The following is a 22,990-nucleotide window of genomic DNA, read 5'->3' on the forward strand; positions in this document are numbered from 1 at the left end:
AATTTCCCAACTCTATTGTAGGAACCTGAGATCAAGATGCCACAGCTAACTTATCTTCTCCCTTTCCAGCTAATCACTTATCTTAGCTTCTGTTAAACTGTTTGCTTGCACAAAATCTCTTCATGCACCTGCCAGCAAGATATCAGGATGTGGTTTTAGCTTTTTAAACCCCTTACCTTAAACACTTGGCACTACACTTGGGTTCTGATTACTAAGTGTAGTCCTAGCTGGAATAAAGACTTTCAATGGGCTATAAACTGTGTCTGAGTGGCCATCTTTAGTGGGCTTCTCATAACAATATTTAACTAATATCACACTGAACCCAAATAGGAAGACCTTTCTTTTTACTCTCCAGAAGGAGGATTACAACTTGATTTGGACTTTAATGACTATTGGTTGTTTTCCAATAAATCTTTATCAAAATAGGCAATGGGCCAGAATTGTCCTATGCACATAGTTTACCAATATCTATTATAGAATTTAGTGCATGTCAATTCTCCTGTTAACAAAGCCTCTTCCTTGTATAACTACAATTCCTTCTGGTGCTATTCAATGTCTTATTTTCCATGATGGTAGAGAATATGTGTTCAGTATTCTTTGGAGCATAGCCTCCTCTTGAAGAACATAATTAGGCTATTAGTGTGCATATGCCCTGTTGTGATGCCCCTCTGAATAAAACCTACTATAAGGTAGTCATATCCCCAGGTACAGATCAGAAGTGGAGACCTGGGGCAGATAAAAGACCACAAGGTCTCAAGATGGCAGGAAATTAGAATCCAACTAGACTGTCTCCTCATTGTATGAAAGAGCTATCAAAAGTCTAATGATCAAAAAAGTCTCATTCAAGCTCATTTCTCCAACAAGATAGAGACATAATCTGGTCCCTAACTCTGACCCGCTGACCTACTTTCACATTGTGAGGATTGACTTTGTCAACTTGATGGGATTTAGAATCACCTGTAAGTATGCCTGTGAAGGCATTACCAGAGAAGTTTCGCCAAGGAGGAAAGACCTACCCTGAATGTGGGCAGCATCATTCCATGCACTGGGGTCTCAGAGTGAATAAAATGGAGAAAGTGTGTGGTGGTGCACACCTTTAATCCCAGCACTCGGGAGGCAGAGACAGGCGGATCTCTGTGAGTTTGAGGCCAGCCTGGTCTACAGAGTGAGTTCCAGGATAGCCAGGGTTACATAGTGAAACCCTGTCTTGACAACAAACGAACGAATGAACCAACAAACAAACCAATGAGAAAGTGAATGGAGAATCAACTTTCGTCTCTCCTCTTTCTCACTGTGAATGCAATGTGATAAGCTGCCTCATACTTTTTCCTGCATGCCTTCTCTGCCTTAAACCACAAGCCAAAATAAAATTTCTTTCCTTGTGGTGTTTTATCTGGTACAAGAAAAGTAGCTAACAATACACCACGTAAAACACTACACTGCAGGACTGCTGTTCCATTCCTGCCTCCTTCCTGGCTATTCCCCTGGGTTGATAATCTCCGTGAGAAGATACTTACTGGACCGCTCCCTGGGCGTCTTGGTGTTGAAGACTGAGAGGGGATTATAGCGGTTAAGGCTAGGCTCCAGGAATGCCACTGGGATGGCAGCTGCCAAGGAAGCCAGACATTCTCCAAGAGCGGGACGTTGCCTGGAAACAAACAAGTCCATTTAGAAGTGATGCCATCTGTATGCTGACCCCACACACCAGTTAGGTCCCCTTCTCAGGATGTCTCACACTACTTCCTTATGTTTTAATGTACTGGGCATCCTGAGGCACTATAAAGCTGCATGCACTTTCTCTCCCCATCTTTATGCAGATATTAATGGTGAGTTCATTGCTTTGAACCTAGTTTATGGTAAGATGATATGATATACTGTAGGGGCTGTTATAGGACCATCATGGAAATAACAGCCGGCTGGAGAAGGAACTTGGAACTAAGAGTCAATGCCATAAATCTGTGGAACAGGTTGTTAGTTGTAGGATTCCTTCCAGTTCCCAACCTGTCCCCAAGACTGTGTGCTAGTCACCCTTCACTGTGACAAGAACCAACAATTTCAACAGCACCAAGAAGCTGGAATGTCAAAAGCATAGATTCTCTGAAAGTAGGTAACAAGGATTTATAGAGGTGGTAGCATTTTTTTACAGAAGAGTAAGCCACGTTGGCCTTAACCTTTGTCTGCTAGGTGGTGAAAGTCCTTTCTCAGTAATATAGACCAAAGATAGAACATGTATTCTATACAGAACCCTGAAACAATGCAATTCAAAAAGCCGGATCTTTCCAAACTAATCATAAGGATTAGCTTCAACCTCCAGCTTTGTTAGAGTAAGAGATGCATTTGAGTTGAACTTTAAAAATGTAATCCTGTTTCTGAATAAAATGACTGCATAAGGCCATTGGAGTAGATCTGGAGTCTGCAGGGCAGCCTGAGTGAGTACAGGATGGCCCTGCTTGAGATGCAAGACTAATGTGCTGACCAGAGGGAGGAAAAAGGCAGAGGGTGGCTGAGTGGGCATAAAGCTTTAGATTCACTGGAAAAAACCCACTCAGGCTTCACTCAGTTACTAAACTGATTTTAAAAGGGATCTTTTAAACTACTCCAAAGAATAACTAATAGAAGTGACTTTTACCCTTTATCGTCTCAGGCTTGGCTTCTATGAAATGGACCTCTTATTTGCTATGAAGTATGTAAGAAGATAACTTTCAAATCATCCCTGAAGGACAGGTCCTCAGTCAGACCATCACCTCCTAGCTGATGCACATCTTTGTCCCCCAGAGAAAGGTTTGGCTGTCAGAATCCTCCTGGACCCTTCTCCTGATCCAGGTAGGCTTCACAGACAGAGCAGTACCCTTGGGTCAAACCAAGACCCCGTGCCTGTGTACCAATGCTGCCTGCATCTCCTCTGGAGATGTGTCAATGGGAAGAGGGAGAGCTGTGTAAGCCACTGAGAGACCAAGGCCCCTCTTCTGAGCATCCTCTAGTCAGGCCCATTTCCCTCAATTTTTCTCAGCCCCCATCTTTCTTACTTGTCTTTTTGGCCAAGTTCAAGAGGACAGTCTAGCCTGAAGAGAAGACCATCACTTTAACTTCAGATCTGAAATGGCCAGTACCCTCAGAGGACAAGGAGGTAAAATGGGGGAGAGTCCACGAAGGGTCATTTCACAGTGTTTACCAGCAGAGTAGTCAATAAGAAGTTATAGGATGTCTCTTCTGTATTGCTTTCAAAGAAGAGAATAAGGAAGAATGATGGGGAAAGGGACATCACAGAGGGAAACACAGGTGGAAGAGAATCTGGGAGACACTCAGGGATGAAATGATCAGGCACAATCCCAAGTCTGAGGGTAAATTTTAGTTGATACTGGGAAGTGGTGCCAAACTCGTGGCTTCTCTACTTGCTCTGTGGTTTTACTGAAATTGAAGTTATGAGCTCATGATTGTGGGTGTTTGGAAAGTTAGGCAGCTATAAAGGTAAGTCTTAGGGGGAGAAAAGAGTTGAGAAGTCCCAGTTGTATAGGGCTGCAGTGACAGGGACATGGCTGTCCTCTCTGATATTAATTACTGAACAATCTGAGTCACACCAACTTCTCAGCAGGGCATTCTCTAGTCAGGAGCACATGCGGATGCTAATTAGCTGCTCAGCCAAGAGAGATAAATAACAGCTCTCCTGGCCCAGCTGCTGCTAACACAGTAAAACCCAGAAGTCTGACAATTAATACTTCTGGCTGTGAAATGCCAGAGAGAATGACCTGGGTCCTCCAGACCCACTGAGTGATGGAGCTGGGCATAGACTTCTCCAGTCATTAGTGTCCCCAGGGGGCAATGTAGGTGTGGGCAAAGCTTCCAGGCAGGGTATGGGCTGCATGGTTATCTCCATAGCAACGAGAGAGAGAGAGAGAGAGAGAGAGAGAGAGAGAGAGAGAGAGAGAGAGAGAGAAAGGACTTATAGTTTATCATTGGAAACTACTTGTTTTTCTTTAATCTTTACTGCCAAGTAGAGTATTTTTCACATGATAGGTGAAAAGTCAAGGGTGGCTGACTGGAAAGGTTTCAATATGTATTTCAGTATATTACTTCCCAATTTCCCAACTATGAGGATTTCTTTGTCAATATCTTAACTATATTTACATGATGCAGTGACAGCGAGTCTCTCAAATGCCTATTGTCAGGGACACAGACAAAGAAATCACAGTATATTAATAATACTGTGGTTTGAATGAAATAGCCCCCATAGGCTCATAGGGAGTGGCACTATTAGGAGATGTGACCTTGTTGGAGGAAGTGTGTCACTGGGGGGGTGGGCTTTGGAGTTCCAGAAGCCCAAGCCAGGCCCAATGTCATTCTCTCTTCCTGGGGTCTGCAGATCCTAATGTAGAACTCTCAGCTCCTTCTCCAGCAGCATGTCTGCCTGTGTGCTGCCATGCTTCCTGCCATGATGACAATGGACTAAACCTCTGAACTGTAAGCGAGACCCAATTGAATGTTTTCCTTTGTAAGAGTTGCCATGGTCATGGTGTCTCTTCATAGCAGTAGGAACCCTAACTAAGAAGAATACCTTATATACATATATGCTTCATGATTTTAAAGTTCTATCCTGTATACTCCCAGTGATACTATGGAAAGGAAGCAGCATGTAGCAAAGTAGAAAACATCAGCAGGGGCAGGGGAAATACAGTAGGGGTGGGAGCAAAGTCCTAAATGGGAATATTTATAAACTTTGTGGTTTAGATATGTGTGCTATCCAATCAGAAATTACTGGTCAACGGAAGCCAGGAGGGTGGATGGCATAAGCATTTAAAATGTAAAGCGGGAAGTGAGGGTGGGGAGGAATAGAGTTTTCATTCAAAATAAAACCAAGTTTGGTACTTCAATACCCTTCAATCTTGGTTTTCTGGAAATAAAATAAAATAAAACCAAGATTGAAGGGTATTGAAGTACCAAACTTGGTTTTCTGGAAAATCTTCCCTGAAACCTTTAAATCCATTAAAAAGAAAAATCCCTTATTAGAGAACTCAAGAGTTTTGCATAATCAAATAAACAAAGCCCTTACCCTTGGAAATTCAATATCTGAAAACCTCACAGGTCAATGTAATTCTCTATATTACTTTAACTATTCTGAAGGAAAGTTCTTCACTGTTTTGATGACTTTTTTTTTTTTTTTCACAATCAATCCCATCACTATGGTGACTAGAATCTTTTCTAACCACAAGGCACATGCCAGGTACAGCTGGGCCAAATACTTAGTGATTCCTCTGTAAAGCAACAGATGTTCTTTTGTCAAGAAAAGTTTAGTTAACAGTTGTCAGTCCAAAGGAAACTCTTTTTCCCAAATTCTGGTGATTAGGTAAAAGCCACATTCCTCAGGAACTTGGGAAGCTGGTTCCCCTCTACCAAAAGGAGTCATTTCCCTTACCACTGGCAGAAAGGAAAAATGACTGTGGCCTCCAGGCTCCCTCAGTATCACAAATACCTTTACACATTTCAAATACCATGCCATCATGCTGGCTCTTTTTCGCTCTTCTCACCTCCTCCCCTACCTTAAACATCTCTAGCTCACAGGCTTCCCTCCCCACAGCTACTTTCTTCTTATAACCCTGCTATTTGGGCTATGTTCTCTCTTCTGCCCACACTCTCTGTGTCTTCCTTGCTTGCTCTCTCTTTTTGTGTCTCGCTCCCTATCTCTGTGTTTTGTTCCTGTTTCTCTCATGGCCAGGTCCAGTCTGCTGGCCAGGATTACTCTGCTACTTTCTCTGTCTTCTCTGGACTCTGCTAGATACATCTGGTTGTTCTTTCTCTTATATTTACAAGAAAAATCTTCCCCTTAACCATACCATGGAACATTTATGACATCAGTTTATACAAAGGTAGTAGAGAAATGCTGGTTTTATTACATGTTTCTCCCTAAAACTCAAAATTTAGGAAATTGAAAAGAAGTCTATGCTGAAATTATAATATGTATCATAACCCCAAACCATAAAGTAACTACCAAATCAAGTGAGGGTACAGAGATTAAAAACACACTCTCCAGACGGGTCCTTAGAGATGACATCAGTTAAGAGCACTGACTGCTCTTTGAGAAGACCTGGATTTGATTCTCAGCATGCACATGGCCGCTGATAATCATTTATAACTCCAATTTGAGAGCATCTGACATCTTCTTCTGATCTCCTGTGGTACCAGGCATGTATGTAGTACACAGATATATATTCAGACAACACTCACATATGTGAAATAAATAAATGAATTTAAAACCAACTACAGTAATAAAAAACCCCAAATCCATACTTTCTAGAATTAGAAGAGTGTGAGGATATCATTGGAAGTAAATACAGGAGTTAGAAGTTGCTTGAAATAGTGATCATTCAGGGTATGTGAACGCCATGGAAGACCTGGCGGATAATATGTACACGGGGAGCTTCCATCTTGCCGAGTAAGAGCTGGGGCTGAGAACGGTATGTGCCTTCCTTTCCTGTCATCCGTACCCAGACTGGGGAAACTGCAGGGGTACAACGGCGTGGAAGGATGAAAAGGAACTTGTCTTATAAGCTGCAGCCCTAAATTCCCCAGAGGATGAACATATATTAACTCTCTCAGAAAATTCCCTGACTTCAGTGTGCAGAGTTTCACCCACTCCTCACTTGGCTTAGCCAGGACCTTAATGGGATGTTGCACAGGGTAAAGAAAACAGCAGACTTTAACTTGACAAAGTTTTGTACTGTTGGGTTTTGTTTTGTGAATTAGCATGCCTTTCACAATTAAAACTAAGAAAATAGACAGACAATACCGATTAGCTGTACCAGCAGCACACTTCTGGGATTCTAAGTCTCTAGTTTTTCAGTTGTTGAATCTCTTTAGTCTAATCCTGGCTAGCTCGTCTTATGCAGATGTAGAATAAAAAACACAAACACAAACATTCCCAGTCCTGTAGTTGAGCAATAACTCTGCAATGAACGTGAATAAAGTACAAAAAGCCATGGAGGAACAAGTCTTTCTCGTCTGACATTTTAGAGTTGACCTTTTGTTTATTTTTTTTCAAAAGAAGAATGTAGAAACTGTACAAAAAATTATATAAGGTTCCTTGGAGTCCATGTGCACTCTCTCTCTCTCCCTCCCCTATGCCCCTCTCTCTAATTGAGATATCTCCCCTAAGTGAAATTCTGTGTTAATTGGGAAAATCATTTTATTGATTCTATTGGTTAAAAATACATGCTTAAAATTTTCATCTCAGGGCTGCAGAGATGGTTCAGTGGTTAAGAGTACTGGCTGTTCTTCTAAAGAACCTGGGTTTGAGTCCAACCACCATATGGTGACTCACAAACATCTGTAATTCCCGTTCTAGGGAATCAATAAACTGGGATGTGGTGACACACATTTAATTCCAGCACCCAGGAAGCAGAGGCAGTTGGATCTCTTGAGTTGAGGCCAGCCTGGACTACATACAGAGTGAGTTCCAGGATAGCCAGGAGGACTACACAGAGAAACCTTGTCTTGAAACACACACACACACACACACACACACACACACACACACACACACACCCTCAATATATATCAATATATATATTAACACATGAATATATATATTGATGACAAAACTATTTCTCCATATTTTATAGAAAGCCAGGCAAATGTAAAGACATAATCATAAAGCATATTTAATCATTCGTTCTTCAACTAGCTTCGTGAACCCTGAAAGCCATTTGGAAACTGTGGTTGTGATGAAATAGACTTGTTTTCAATTTATCCCTAAGCCCGATTTCAATCCACTAGTTTAGCTCTTAAGTTCTTTAAAGGGGATAAATTCTCATTTTGTTTGACTGACACTATTTTAATATATGTGTGTTTCATTATGAAATGAGGGTCAGATTTTAGGGTGTTTGATACAAGCTTCATTTATAGATTCATGATAAGTAGATCCCAAGGAGTGTTCAGAATAAATTACTTGGAACAGATCAAATTCTTCCAGGCTTGCTTATTTGATAGGTGAAAAAGGAAATAGTCCTTCAAGGATAAAGCTAAGTCCAGAAGTTTTATCATTCTGATTTTACCCCTGGATTTAAATAGAACAACGCAACACACTGTATCTGAGTCTGAAAAAAGCTAGGGGTCGCTAAAGCTTCCATTGCCACAGGCAGATTACAGAGGCAAAATTAGAACCTAAAATCTCTACAGATAAGCTTGTTCAGACTCAAGATTATCAGATAGCTTTTCTGTTGCCAAACTGTGCATTGTTTAAAACTGTAGCTAATCTGACAGTTGAGAATGGTAAAGGTTCAAGGGTGTATCACACAGAGACTCATTAAACACTAAAGCAACTGCCTTAGGTCCCCGAGTGTCTCAGCAAGCTCTAACCACAGGAACTCTGGAAGCTAGTCAGAAACTGTGATAATGAAGTAGACATGCCTTCAACATTTTTTGGCTACCAGCATAAAATTTTGCAGGATTTTATAGCTCCTGTAGCCATATATATTCAGTAGCTTTCTCCACAGAAGCCTTTGATCTGATTAACCTCATTATGATTCTTTACATTGCTACAAAATTTTCATAACTCAGCTGTAAAGCTACCATTTCTGATCAGTGAATATTTATGTTTGGCTGGACTGAAAAACAGATATTAAGTGTTTTTTTTTTTTGGTATAAGGGGTGGGGGAAAAGAAATTTTTACATAATATTTTATTAATCTTTAAAAATTTTATATGTGCATTCATCATTTTCCCACTTCTCTTCTTTCCTCTAAACCCATATGCCCCTTCTTGTCCTCTTTCAAATTCATGGACTATTTTTTAAATAATTGTTGTTACACATGTGTGTGTTCTCAAACATAAATAAAAACTCTCAGTTCTCAGTCTGCATAATGTTACTTGTATACATGTTTTTAGGGTTGACTGTTTAGTACTGAGTAACCAATAGGTGTGCTCTTCCTAGGGGAGGACTATTTCTCCTGATCTTGGCATTCCTTGGCTGCCTATAGTTCTTTGGATAGGGCTGAGGATTCCTGGGCTAGCCTAATTTCACATCTGCATGATTATTGTTGTCTTTGTTCAGCGCATGGTTAGGCAGAAGGTAATGCCCACTCCCCAACAATATTTTTTCTGAGCCACATGTTTCAACTGAAAAAACAAGCAAGCACAAATTAATTACCTTTCAACATAGATGTTTTTCCCAGTCCCAAGGGAATAGAGGCTGCACAGAATATGGTAGCATGAAATTTGCACGTCACTCACTGAAACAAAGAAGAGAGGTCATAAGCAAATATCAACTCCAGCTCCATCTCCAACACATGGAAAAGCCCATGAAGAAAAATATTAAGGCAGGCATCAGTCAAGAGCAGACAACTCCTCTCTCTTTATCCCTTCTCCCTGCCTCTGTAAACTCGTGAAATACTCTTCAAACCAGACACTCTTTTGCTAGCTGCTGGGAAACATTGATAGGAACATGTGCTCCACCAAAGCTGCCCAGGTCATTTGCAGAGCTGCTGATCAAGATCACAAAGCTTCTTGGAGAAAGGAATCATTTGGCCAATGGCGCCTCCATAATAGGTCGCTTATCCAATAAAGGAAGACTATATTCAAAATTTACCAAGGGTGATATTGTCTTCCTTTGGATCAAAGGATGAATAAAACTTGAAGCTTCCATGTCATGTTTGATCATTTCCTAAGAAGGTGCATACAACTGCCATGCTTTATTTAGAAAGGGAAGGAGAGAGGAAGAGAAGTGGGGAGTGAGAGAGAGAGTGAGAGCCAGAGCCAGAGCCAGAGCCAGACAGAGAGAGACAGGGAGGAAGAGAGGAAGAGAGGGAAGGGTGGAGAGAGAGAGCAAGTTCTCAAATTTGCTTATTTAAAATTTTCTGCTGTATTTAAAAAAACTAGCCAAATAGTATCATGATCTTCCATTATTTTCTAAGGGAAGGGAGTTCTGAAGGAACACAAAGAATGTCATCAGCAGGCATCATGCCCCCAAACACATCTAGACCTCATTCTATGGCTAGGACTACTTCAACAAAACCAGAACTAATTTAATATTTTATTTTCTAACCAAGGAACTGCCTTGTTTCTATGACATAAAACTCTGACCTAGTGGGACTAACTGATGGAGGACACAGTTTGACAACTGACTAAATTAAATCATATGGCAGTGTTTAAGCAATACTGAAGCTTGATGACATAACATGAACATGGTGGGGATGGGGGGTGGGGCTGGACACACTGCTAAGTACAAAGCAAAATAAAACCAACTGCAAGTTGAAAAAAGATGAGATTTTAGCCTTTCCTTTGCTCCTGGTACCAACGAGTAAATTAAGGATTCTTAACATGGAGCACAGTGTCTGGAAACCCTGGTAGCAGAATCTGAGGCACATTGCTCAGATAACCTTTCAAATTAAATGGAAGTGTAATAGCTGGTAGCTAGAAAAGCAGGTGGGAAACTGGTTCATAATGAAATTGGAAAAGATGAATGCTCTATACTCAAATTAAGGGATTTTTTTCCTTTTTCAAGAGTCTATCACTTCATTTTTTTTTTTTTCAATCTAAGAAAAGTATGGGACATCTGTCTTTCTACTCTGCCCTCAAGGTCAACCTAAGTGAGTGGGTCTCACATCTGTCTGTGGCAGTGCATAGACATTGATGACAAACAGCAGTAGGACTCACAGAGTAGATCCACCCCAAACTGATGCTGAGCGATGTGCTCAAAGATGGATGTCAGGATGGGAAGCAGAGCCACTGTGGTGTAGTTAATATTCTGAGAAACACCTTTGATCTGCGTTCTGGAATGGGTAAACTTCCCCAGCTTCAGGTTTTCTGAAGTCTTCTCTAAGTCTTCTGCTGCGTTTTCAAAGAATGAGCGCAACCCAGCTTTCACCAGCTCTGAGCCTGACTTCATGACGGTCCTGTAAGGACACAAACGTCAAAGGCAGGGGGACAACTGGACCGTGGAATCAACCTCCCCTTACATGGTGGTGACTTGTAGGCAAACTGGGCAGACAGTGGGTACTCTGGTCACCAGATGAGACTGTGTCAGGTACACTGGAGATGTCTGTTTCCATCTGGAAAAGAAACCTGCACTACATGGTTCTCTGGTTAGTGACTGAATGATGGGCTTGGCTGAACTGAAGAGATCATTGCTGAACTCTTCAGGACACATAGAGATGAATGAAACTGGTGTTAGTTCCTCTGTGAGCTAAATGCTGCAGCTGCCTAGTCTTCTGTTACTATCTAATGAAAGGGCAGGAGTGAGCCTTTTCCACACTTCCCTTAGGTCAAGATCCTTTATGTGTAGTATGTAGGAGGAGGAGAATGGGGAAGAGAGGAGAGAAGTTGCCTGCACTCCTTTTAGTCTGCAGAGCAGTCCTAGATTGGATGAGAGGAGAGAAAAGGGAGAGCCAGTCCTTTCTAAGGCCAGCTTTATCAGGTCACTGAGGCAAAGGACAGTGACACACGCCCTGAGAACTTAAGAAGCTAAGAGCAGCTAATTTCTTCCCTCAAAACTATTTCATAAAACATAGAATCGGAATAAAACCTATAAGCATAAGTATAATCTTCCACATTTCAACATCTTCTTCAGAAAATGATGACAGAATTGCTTCAAGGGAAGATGCTCTTTATCTTCAAAGTTTTCTTGGTAATTATCAAACATACCAGGACAGTAAAGGCCATCAGCTAGGCTTGCTCTAATTTCTTTTTCTTTTTTTCAGATATATATTTTTCATTTATCAATAAGAAAGCAGGCTTATACCAGATTTCTATTTCAGTTGTCTTTAACTCACATTCTTTTCTGACATATAGCCATATGAATTTGAGGTCACTTTTCTGAAAATGCACTAAAATTACTTATACTTGCCTGTAACTTTTTAAAATGATAAAAGAACACTACAAATATACCACTATTAAAGCACACCTTTTTTTCTTTTTAAAGAGGCAAAGTGGCTCAAATAGGAACAAAGCTCAAAAACACTAGACAAAAACCAAGTAAGAGTAAAAATGCTCCTTTTATCAGTCTGTTGCTCCCGTCTACACTGTGTAGCCCAGGATAGCCTGCTAGAATTGTGGGCCTGCGTTATCACATCCAGCTTCTCCTCTTTTTCGAATATTTGAATGTCTTCAGTGTATCTGAGTTTAAACTCTTCCAATGTTAATATGGATGGAGTTATTGTCACAAGAGTCTAGGATAGAGAGGTATAAGACAAGCAAATGGTACTACTGGATGCTGGTCATGCACACACTCTAGTTAGACCAGACTATCAGGCTGGCTGGGCTCAGAGGCTGACCTGGACCTTGTAGGCCATTCTTACTTATTGGGTTCTATTTTGTCCATATTTTTTATTCCACTATTTTGTAACTAGGGCAAGGTGAAAGGTTCAATTAGTCTAAGAAGGCGTAACCACACCTCAAACTGTCTTACTCCAATATTTATCCTTCTGAACATACACCTAATTTCTACCTGCAGTTATTTTGGAGATATACAGTAAGTCAGCTGAAAAGACACTTGGGACATGGGGCTAAGGACTGCCACCACCCTTGGGCATGGCTCTGGTGAGTTGCTCAATGGTGGTGGGCAGGACCATCTAGTGAGTCTTCTCCAAGAAGGCCTTGTGGCACCTGAGACATTGCTGGTCCCCCAGTTCGAAGTCAGAGTCATTGCCATAATAGGGATCTTTACTAATGAGATGTTTCTGTGGATCATAGCTCCCAAGTGGCTCAATTTTAGCTCTGCAGTTTTTAACTTGATTACTTTTTCTATTCAGATCTCTCAGATTTCTTTCATCCATACACAGTATATAATCGAACGTTGCAAAGTCTTCTCTTGTAATCTGCCATGCAATGTGATTCATGGGGATGCCATGTTTTCTCATACAGCTCTGCCCGTGAAAGCCAGGGAGGTTCCCTACTTCATAGGTGGATAAAGCTGCACTGTCTATCCTCCAATTAACTGAAACATTTCCATCAGTTGCCAATTTTCTGAACACTGCTTCTGCAATGGGTGACTGGCAAATGTTACCGAGAACAACATTGACTTGTACCCAGCCTCTGCCATCTTTTGGTACAGACCCTGGCCACTCTAATTTCTTATAAACACCCTTGCCTACAACTTGAAGACCAGAGATCTCCTGTAATGATCTGCACCCTTTTGCATGTGTATGCTGTGTGGTGTGGTGGCCAGATGTTGGGTATCTTTCTTGATCACTTTCCATCTTATATATTGAAGCAAGGTCTCTTATTTGAACCCAGAGCTCAGTAATTTGGATAGTCTAGCTAGCCAGCTTGCTCTGGGTATCCTGTGTCTTCGTGAGTGCTGATGAGTCACTACAACCCCTAGACATTTATGTGGGTCCTGGGGTATTGAACTCCTGTCCCTATTCTTGGAGGGCAAGCACTTCTACCCACTGAGCCTCTATAGCCCTTATTATTTTTCATGGGCTTCAGTTTGTCACAGATTGCCATCTTTGCGTCACTCTCTTTAGAAGGTGGCTCTCTTTTGCATTGGATCTTGAAGGGCATGTCCTCTTCCTGATTCTGATAATGACCTTATTATTATTATTTAGGTTTTTTTGAGACAAAGTCTCACTATATAGCCTTTGCTTTCTGAATACTGAGAGTAGAGGCATGCCCCACCACTTCCAACATAAGGACTTTTCTTAATAAGCATGTTCAAAAGAACTCCTGTTGGGTCTTTTTACTACGTCTCTCTTTGAAAATATCATGTACATTAATATTATCAGAATTATGAATCTTTTTAAAAATAAAATTTTCTGTTCAGCCATCCTTTCTGTATCTTTTATTTTTATTAAACAAGGTTTTACTATAAATCCATGGCTGGTTTTAAACTTGGCATCCTTTTGTCTCTGTCTTCTACATGCTAAGAATATAGGCATATATTACTTCACCAGCTAGCTGATGTATTTTGATGATTTTATTTATTTATTTATTTATTTATTTATTTATTTATTTATTTATTTATGCATATGTATGTGTGTAGGTATGTAGGCCAGAGGATGATTTCTGGTATTTAATTCTCTCCTTCTACTACATGAGTCACAGTAAGTGAACCTGGGGCATCAGCACCTTTATCTGCTGGACTCTTTCCCTGGCTTCCTGTATTATCCTTTTGAAGTCATTTTCCTGGCCACGTTGAACTCAAAATGATATTGTTTATTTCTCAGGATGATGAGGGTTTCACCACCTACCAGATAGCTCTACTTGTGTGTGTGTGTGTGTGTATAATTAGGTACAAACTGAATGTTGCTATGTTATACATTTTACTTTCTGACAAATGAACTCAGTAAGAGAAGGTAAGAACAGATTAGTTGTTTTAGATTTAAGATAGTTCATGACAGTAGGTCTGTACTGTAGGAATGAGAAGCGGAGTGTTGACTTCTAGGGCCCTCTTTGCCTATTCGGGAGCCAGAGAGGTAGTCATAAGGAAGGACTGGAGAGAAAACATCAGACTTACCTTGTGTCAAGTGTCTGAGCTAAGATGTGAAGGCAGCTCACCATTGTAGTTGAATCACTCCCTAGAATAAAAAACATCACCTGTGACTCTCCAAACCCAGCCTGGCTTTTAAACACAGCCTTCTTACTATGCATCAGGCATACCCCAGTATAATTAACCAGCAACACACAAAGTGCCAGGTCTGTGTTCAGGAACCAGGCATTTATCTCTAGTCTGACACAGCCTCTGCTTCATGATGGATGTCACGGGCAGAGCTTAAAACATTCATTGGTGTGGAAAATGTGAGCTGTTAAAGGGGTAGAGAGGTCATTAATCATGCTTCATACCAATTTTCTATGGAAAATTTAGGTGACACCTCAGTCCCAAGGTGCAGGTTTTCTAAGGGAGCCACAAATGAAGGCAAAATGGAAGCTCAAGATAATTACAGGAAGGCTTGCTGCCTTCAGCAACACATCCCGTCACTTACCGAAGAGGGAGATCCTGTGTCTCACGAGAGCAGCCAGCTTGCAGAACAGGCTAAAGCAGAAGAGGTTGCAATTCAGAAAGCCCCAGAGACTCAAGAAGTGATTTTTACCCCATTCTTCCACCCCTCGCATATGAAACAGTGCATAGATTGGAACTTTAAGAAGATGCACCATGTCCTCTGGAAGAGTCTTTGGAACCACACTTAGGGAAATAATGTGGTTCATACTATACTGTCTTTGTGAAAAATCATGAAAGGTTCCTTGCAGGCAGCTCCACCCTACTAAAAAAAATCCCTCTGTAATGAGAAGTGTTGTATAATACTATTTTAAGGTGTGTTACTGTTGTTTATGTTGCATTTGTGTAACTCTGTGAAGCTGTGTTACTGTGCCTGTCTAAAACACCTGATGGTCTGTAGAGAGCCGTGCACGGCTGCACCTCAAAGATGGCGCTGCCGGCGTCCAGCTTCCGCCTTCCCGATGGCAGGTGTTCTTTGGGATAAACAACTCCTTATTTGGCTTGGGCGTGGAATCTGGTTTGCTTGTGTATGTCTGACCCTATTGGCATTGTCCACATGGCACTACGGGGTTGGTTGCCCAGTGTCTATAAAGGGCGTGGGCTGGCTTTCCCGGGAGTCAGAAGATTGTTCAAGGTTCCTGAATAAACTGCTTGGAGAAGAGCCTGGTGTTGCGTCTTCCTTGCTGGTTGAGGCAGACACGACAATGGTCTAATAAAGAGCTGAATGGCCAATAGCAAGGCAGAAGAAAGGATAGGTAGGGCTGGCAGGCAGGCAGAATAAATCTGGGAAGAAAAAGAAGTAGCCAGAGAAGGAGGAGGATATCAAGAGCCAGCCAGCCATGGAGTAAGAGTGAAAGTAAGATTACAGAAGAAAAGGGAAAAGCCCAGAGGCAAAAGGTAGAAGGGATAATTTAAATTAAGAAAAGCTAGAAACAAGCCAAGCTAAAACTGGGCATTTATAATTAAGAACAAGTCTCCATGTGTGATTTATTTGGAAGTTGGGTGGTGCCCCCCCCCCAAAAAAAAGAGCAAAAACAACCAACAACAGAGAAGAGTACTTGGCAGTGGCCCTGTGTAAACTTTCCTTGGTGCTAGGTACCATGCGTTAAAATGTGCATTCATGTAATGTGGAGAAAAAAAGACGAGGACCCTAAAAGGCACTTTGCTTCTCTATCATTGCAATGAATTGTAAATCATTTTGCTGCCTTCAAGTGGAGTGTGAAGCTTTAGTTGGAAGGTGGAAAAAAGTGTCAGGATTAGAAAAAATGTTAATGGTTAGAGTAGGGAGTAGGAGTCTTTTAAATATAAAAACATTTTAAGAAGTACATTTTTCAAAGCTACAGGATCTTTATGACACAAGACAATAATAGGATGTCCAAGAGGAGTCCCAGTGAGGGCCCAGCATCGAGTGTGTAACAGAAGCCAGAGGCCTCAAACCAGACCAATGACTCATTGCAATGAACACTTACAAGTAAAGACTAAAGGGTACACTGTGTGACTCACTGGGCCACGCTACAGTTTCTACGCTGAGATTTTTAATTTTTTTTTAAATTTTACTTTTAAATTTTGGTTTTAGAGGGAGGTTGCAAGGGCAGAGGGCAGAAGTGGGAAGATGGGAAGATGAGTGGAATCAGGATGCATGATGGGAAATCCACAAAGAATCGATAAAAACTTAAAAAAAAAAAGAAGTCCATTCTTGCTGTTATCTTTTGTTAGTCTATAGTCTGTCCTAGTTGGGTCCTTGGGAACTTGGAAGCAATTATTATTATTATTATTATTATTATTATTATTATTACTATTACTATGGCTGTTGTTTGTATTTCTGACTCCTTGCTATGCTTCACTTATACTTTATACCATGGAGACCCTTGAAGGCTGAACTATACTTCAATTGTAGTTGGGAAGGCCCTGTGTAGTTAGGAAGGAGCCCTGTAGATGTTTCTGAGTATGCTGCCAATTGATCCCACCCCACTCTTTGGAGGAGAGTCTTCTGAACTCTGACATTTTGTACTAGTGTGGCTTGATAAGAACTTGTATTCCCTTCAGGAAGAGGGGGGACAGAAAGAGGGCGAATAGAGAAAGCAGGGATAAGACAGTGGTGCAGACCATGAAGCTCTGCAATGAGACTCAGCTGGAGTCATGGGCTCACAGTCATAACTTGTCATGGAGATCTTTGCCTCTCACAGGACAGAAGTCTCCTTAGGACTACTCAGAGAAGAAATGCACCCCTAGTGTTGGTTGATGAAACCCCATCAATTTAAGGGATGATAACCTGTGTTAATGTCCTGGATTTTTCTGGGCTATCTTGGAAAATTACAGCCAATGTCACCATTAATGAATGAAAATAAGTCAGAATCTCCCTGGTCTAGAGCTGAAGAGAATTCACAGTGAGTCAATGGAAACTTGGCAGCTAATGCAAAACTAATACAGGCTCCTGCTTTTTGATGTGAATTCACGGAGCTGGATGGGGAGAAAGTATTGAACAGTGCAGCCTGTATTGATGGCTTAGTTCTGTGCTTGGCCTGTGAATAACTAGGCTGTCTTGGTGAAGATCCTTCAACGCTCTCTGCTCTGGGTTGGCTTTCTCATCTGTAACCAAACAGCTCTTTTACAAAAGTGGGAGAACAACTCAGAAATTTGAAAACACTTCAAGTGGATGAACACACATTTTGTAGAAACTGAAAGCAAATGTTCTTTCTACCTAAAGCATGTGGTTGGGCTATTAGGATCAGATACTGAAGTGGCTCCCCTCACTGTCAAAAGTTAGAAGTGGGGCTGGAGAGATGGCTCAGCAGTTAAGAGGACCCAGGTTCAATTCCTAGCACCCACATGATAGCTCACAACTGTCTGTAACTCCAAGATCTGACACCCTCACAGACATACATGCAGGCAACACACTAGTGTACATAAAATAAAAATAAATATAATTAAAAAAAAGAAATCAGAAGTGTTTTCTCAGACTTGCAAAAGCCAGCACCTGAAATTTCAAAAAGTTGTTGCAGTCTCTCAGGAGTCTATGATTTAAATAAAAGAATTACGGTAGGGTTAGTTTCTGTCAACTTGACACAAACAGAGACATGTCTGGAAAGAGGGAATCTTAAGTGATAAAATGACCCTATAAGATGGGCCTGTAGGCAAGTCTGTAGGGTATTTTCTTGACTAATGATTGACATGGAAGCATGATGTGTGGGTTCCATTCCTGGGTAGGTGATCCTGAGTGTATAAGAAAGCAGGCTGAACTAGCCATGAAGAGCAAGCCAAAAGCAGCACTCCTCCATGGCCTCTGCTTCAGTAACTGCCACTAGGTTCCTGCCTTCAGTTCTTGTCCTGACTTCTCTGGATAATGGACTGTTAACCTGGAAGTGTAGAATGGAATAAATCCTTTCCTCGCCAAGTTGCTTTTGATCATGGTGTTTTATCACAGCAGTAAATAATACCCCAATTAAGACAATTAATTAATTATCTTTAGTTCAAAACAATAAAGGGCTACAGTTCCCAGGTGGCTCTCTGTCCTCTCAGAGTTTAAAAATGATAAAGACTGGCCTGGTGACATGGTGGCACAAACCTTATTAGCCAGGACACCCAGGGCTGTAGAGAGAGGCCCTATCTCAAAAAGGATACCCAGGGCTATAGAGAGAGGCCCTATCTCAAAAAGAAAAAAAAAGATAAAGATAAAGAGATAAAATGAAATTATAACAAAAGAAATGTTTTGTGCCTAGAAACTCCACGCTGTGAAAGGCATCAGATTAAAGATGAGGTGGACCAAGGACGAAAGATTCAATAAGAAGGAATCTAGTGGGTATCAGAGACTGAGGCAAGAGAATTGGTAGCTTCCAGATAAGCTGGGGCTGGGCTGTGGAGGTTCTGTCTTTAAGAAAAACAAAAACCCAAAAAACCAGAACCATGAGCTAGCCCTTTAATCCCAGCATTTTGCAGAAGCAGGCAGATTTCTGTAAGTTCAGGGCCTGCCTGACTTACATAGTGAATTGTAGGCCAGCCAGGGCTACGTATTGAGACCCTGTCTCAAAAAACAAATGAACAAACAACCTCCCAGCCATCCCCCCTCCCCCAAAAAAAGCAAAGAAAAAAAAGAGTGAAAGAAAAGGAGAAAAGAAAGAAGAAAAGAGTCTGTTAGGGTGAAACTGCACGAAAACCAAAGCAGGGGAAAGAGTAAGAGTAAGGAGGGGGAAGAGTCTGGCAGGGCAAACCCATGCAGCACAAACACCACTGCTTCTGTGGGAGACACCAGCTCACGGGTGGATTTGGAAGCTATTTGCAAGGCTGATCAGCTCTAGGTTGTACTCCAGCCACGACAAATGGTGCCTGGTTGAACAAATGTTACATTTCCATGAATTAATAGTCTAAGATCAACAGATGAAGAAAACAGACACAGCTGCCCTCTGTTGGATTATCTGAATGTCTCATATGGCCCTTCATTTCCCTAGCTTCTTAGAGAACACATCAGTTCAATCTCAAGGTATAAGGTCTTGGGGTCAGTACCTGGTTCCAAAGTATCCTGTTTTGGCAGCATGGGGTTTCTTCTGTCTTGAGTGACATTAAGTAATCACAGTACAGAAGAGGCACGCAATGTCGTGAGGACTGAATTTTTAGTCTTAACCACCTATGGGTACTAGAGTGAAGCTACATGCTCAGAGTCTTGATTTATAAAATGAAGACTGTAAGACACAGGTAGGACTTTCAGTTTAACACATTGTGAGGTTTCACAACCATATTTACTCAGATGGGCAATAACTCTTGCACGTGAAAATTAATCTCAGTGCCCATCCCATACAGAGTGTTTAGTAAATGTTAGGCAAATCTTCAAGCTGAATATACTCCCAAAAAGTGCGATAGTGGCAGAGCTCTTATCCAGGACAACGTTTATGTTGTCTGTCAAAGGAGAATATTTATACTTTCACTATCCTCTTTACTTTGCTATTTGGAAGTCTAATCCACACTTGGCCTTTCATTGATCAAACAAAGAGATCTTGAAGCATGTTAGAGGCACCTCTCAGCCTCATTACGAAGCTTCCCCTGTGTTAAGGTCCATTAAAGTATCCCTACCTTATGTCTAGAGGACGGTAGGCTGATGTGTGAGTGTATGTGTATGTGTGTGTGTGTGCATGCCTGTGCATCTGGCTGTCAGAGGAGGATGTCTAGTGTTTTATCACTCTCTACCTTAGTCCTTTAGAGACAGTGTCTGTCACTAACTGTGGAGCTAGGCTGGTGGCCTGCATGCTCCAGTGACTCTCCTATCTTAGCCCCCTATAACATCAGAGTTACAGGTGCACATGCAGCCACACTCAGCTTTTTACATGGATGCTGAGATCCAAACTCAGGTTCACATGCTTGAGCAGCAAGTGACCCAGTGAGTCACCCCTTCAGCTCTGAATAAACGTCTGAATAAATATTTAGACTGAATAATATAGTTCTGTCTTTCAAATCTCAGACTTGTAAGAGCTGTGTTTTAAAAATTCTAATCTTGCATACTTGATAAGGAGGTGACAGAAAGCAGTGTATACCTTAGTGCTGTGTGTTTAATTTCCCCCAAGCTTCAGAAGGGTCTGGGCCTTCTTCTCAACATTATTTCAGGGTAATTGACCTGTGTATCTGCATGTTTCCCAAGCCCCTATGAACACCCCAAAGAGTGCAATTCTATTAGTTTCTAAGATCACCAAGATATACACAAATATAAAAGATTTTCAAATCAAGATGGTAATCAATTACTAATCATCAGGTTATGCATCATTTCTACAAAGAACTTGTGATTCAGTCCCCAGGTAGCTGATGTCTTATATAAACCACATTTGCACTGAGAATGGCAGTTTGAAGAAATATCCTCCCAAGGCCCATGTGTTAGAAGCTCTGTCTCCAGGGTATTGCTGCTGGGGTACTGAGAGGCTAGGAATGCCTGGGGGATGGGGCTGAGTGGGAGGTTTTTAGGTCAATGGGACATGCCCTTAAGGAGATCTTAGGATCCTGCCATTTTTGACTTCTGTCTATGAGCTGAGCAGTTTGCCTCACAGTGAGCTCCCCATCACTGCCATCTGGACCCCCTACCAGAGGATCAAAGAAAAGTGTCTACTCATCCTGGACATGAAACTTCAGAACTAGGAGCTAAATAAGCCTTTTAGCTTTACTTATATCAGACATTTTGTTACAGTAACTCCAAGCTGACTAACATAGAGGGCCTCTCTTGATTCCATGGACTCACCTGGCTACCATTTCTTTCTCTTTATGGGAAGCATACCCACTGCTGCTAAGTGGCTTCAGAGGAGAAGACAGGAAGTAAAGGCGGTGGTTGGTGAAGTACTGGTCAACCAGCGGGAGGAGAACCTGGAAACCATCAAACATCATTTTTAAGGTAGCGGATCAAAGTCTATCTGCCAGTTCCTTTTTTTTTTTTTTTTTAAAGTCATTCTCAGTGAGCAAAAGCCTCTCAACACTGGCTGTAGATTTCCAGAAAATTCTATTCTGGGTTTCACTTTGCATTATTATTATTATTATTATTATTATTATTATTATTATTATTTCTGTGCTACTAACCAGAGGTGTTGAGGTTATGTGACAGGAAAGGACATTGACTAAAGGTGTAAATAAACTTGCATGGCGATGGTCTGACTTGAAGAGGACACCTGGGGAACTCAGATTGCCGTCTTGGCCACGGCATCAAAAGGTACACTCAGGCATGACTGAGTCCTCACCTGAAGCATCTATCTCTGCTTCAAAGACATTGAAAGGTTTTTTTTTTTTTTGTCCTCTGAGCAGGCTTCTGTGGCCAACATAGATTACTGGTACCCAAATGCATTGTCTCTTTGCAGCAACAGATTTTAGTGAGACATCGGACCACTGAGGCAGGGAGTACCTTACGCAGTTTTCCTTGTAGCCAGAATAAGCTAAAAGCGTTCACTTGCACCACGAGGTTAAAACTTCAGAAAAGCAGCAGCAAGCTCTCTCCTCCCCTTCCCTTTACACATCCCTTTGCTACAGATAGGATGAAGGTGACCTTGTTTGGACCTCAGTAACAAAAAGCACACCGTTACAGATGGTGCAGAACAAGGGAGGAGGATCCTGAGTCCTGAGGCTACCGTGTGGAGGGGAGCAGCTTGCATCCGTTCTTGGAACTCCTACCCACACTGGGTCTGCTCTATAGCTGAGGAATATACCTCTGTCCCACTGAAGCTTTTGGAGTATTAAATCTCCTTGATGGACCCCTTTAAACTACACCCCCAGTAGTAGAGATCCTGAGCAAAGGAGAAACACTTACTTTGGCAAAGAATTTGATCTCCTGGTCATGGGGAGACTTTTCGGTTTTCCCACTGCTGACAATGGCTTCTACAAAGACGGGGTAACACACTTTGGTCAGAGCAAACAAACAAATGAACAGTCACAGTACTTTTCGAAGCAGAGCAGCTTTTCAAAAGACAACCAACAAACTTAGTTGCTTTCACGAAATAAAGTTTTATAAAGTACTTTGTGACTGTGTTGGCTGGGTGTGTCTCATGTCAATTCTCTCACGGCTGTCTGGCTCCTTTTCTGAAGGGGCTTCAGTGATGTCCATAGTCACAAAGCATGGGAACGTTAATAGGATGAGTTGCATTAAACAACAACAACGACAGCACCAACATCAACAAGAGAGCCGGTCAAATCCAGCAGAGAACTCAAGGATCTAAACTAACTTTTTAAGTAGGGAGGAAATAAATCTCAGCCACTGTTTTCCACCCAAATTATTTGTCTCAATGAATCACGAGCTACAGTGACACAAGAAGGTCATTCATAATTAGGTCATTCTTTCCAGAGGAATACCATTCTTTCCTGACGTTTTACAGCTATACTTACCCAAGTGAGCAATAAACTCTTGAGCAGAGTCAACATATTTCAGGATCTTCTTTAAAAACTTGTAGGCAAATCTCTTTTCCATGGAGGAGGCATCCAACTCCATGTCCTTCATACCTCTAGATTGGATAGAGATGAACCCCAGAAGTAGCAGAGAAAAATACTTGACTTTGGTGTATTACCCGCCCTCCCCATGTTGTTGAATTTAATTTTCAGTGTTGACAGTTGTTCT

General features: G+C 41.5%; 2 protein-coding genes across 2 annotated transcripts in view; both read right to left on the minus strand.

Moving 5' to 3' along the window:
* Ryr3 (ryanodine receptor 3) overlaps positions 1 to 22,990 on the minus strand; it is a 359,592-nt gene that overhangs the window by 80,623 nt on the left and 255,979 nt on the right. The window contains exons 58-65 of the mRNA XM_059258921.1: positions 22,762 to 22,877; positions 22,190 to 22,257; positions 21,137 to 21,258; positions 14,909 to 14,958; positions 14,443 to 14,503; positions 10,644 to 10,882; positions 9,139 to 9,220; positions 1,518 to 1,648 (exon numbers count right to left, since the gene is read on the minus strand). Of these exons, the coding sequence (XP_059114904.1) occupies positions 1,518 to 1,648; positions 9,139 to 9,220; positions 10,644 to 10,882; positions 14,443 to 14,503; positions 14,909 to 14,958; positions 21,137 to 21,258; positions 22,190 to 22,257; positions 22,762 to 22,877 (869 nt within the window). The remainder of the gene's footprint in view (positions 1 to 1,517; positions 1,649 to 9,138; positions 9,221 to 10,643; positions 10,883 to 14,442; positions 14,504 to 14,908; positions 14,959 to 21,136; positions 21,259 to 22,189; positions 22,258 to 22,761; positions 22,878 to 22,990) is intronic.
* LOC131909936 (low molecular weight phosphotyrosine protein phosphatase-like) lies at positions 12,557 to 13,183 on the minus strand. The gene has a single exon (XM_059261873.1). The coding sequence runs from the start codon at positions 13,181 to 13,183 to the stop codon at positions 12,557 to 12,559; it is 627 nt and encodes a 208-aa protein (XP_059117856.1).

The sequence above is a fragment of the Peromyscus eremicus genome, chromosome 4 (genome assembly GCF_949786415.1).
Source record: "Peromyscus eremicus chromosome 4, PerEre_H2_v1, whole genome shotgun sequence".
Lineage (NCBI taxonomy): Eukaryota > Metazoa > Chordata > Mammalia > Rodentia > Cricetidae > Peromyscus > Peromyscus eremicus.

Bases quoted from the DNA above. Each gene is read 5' to 3' on its own strand.
- LOC131909936 (XM_059261873.1), bottom strand. From the start codon at position 13,183: ATGGAAAGTGATCAAGAAAGATACCCAACATCTGGCCACCACACCACA.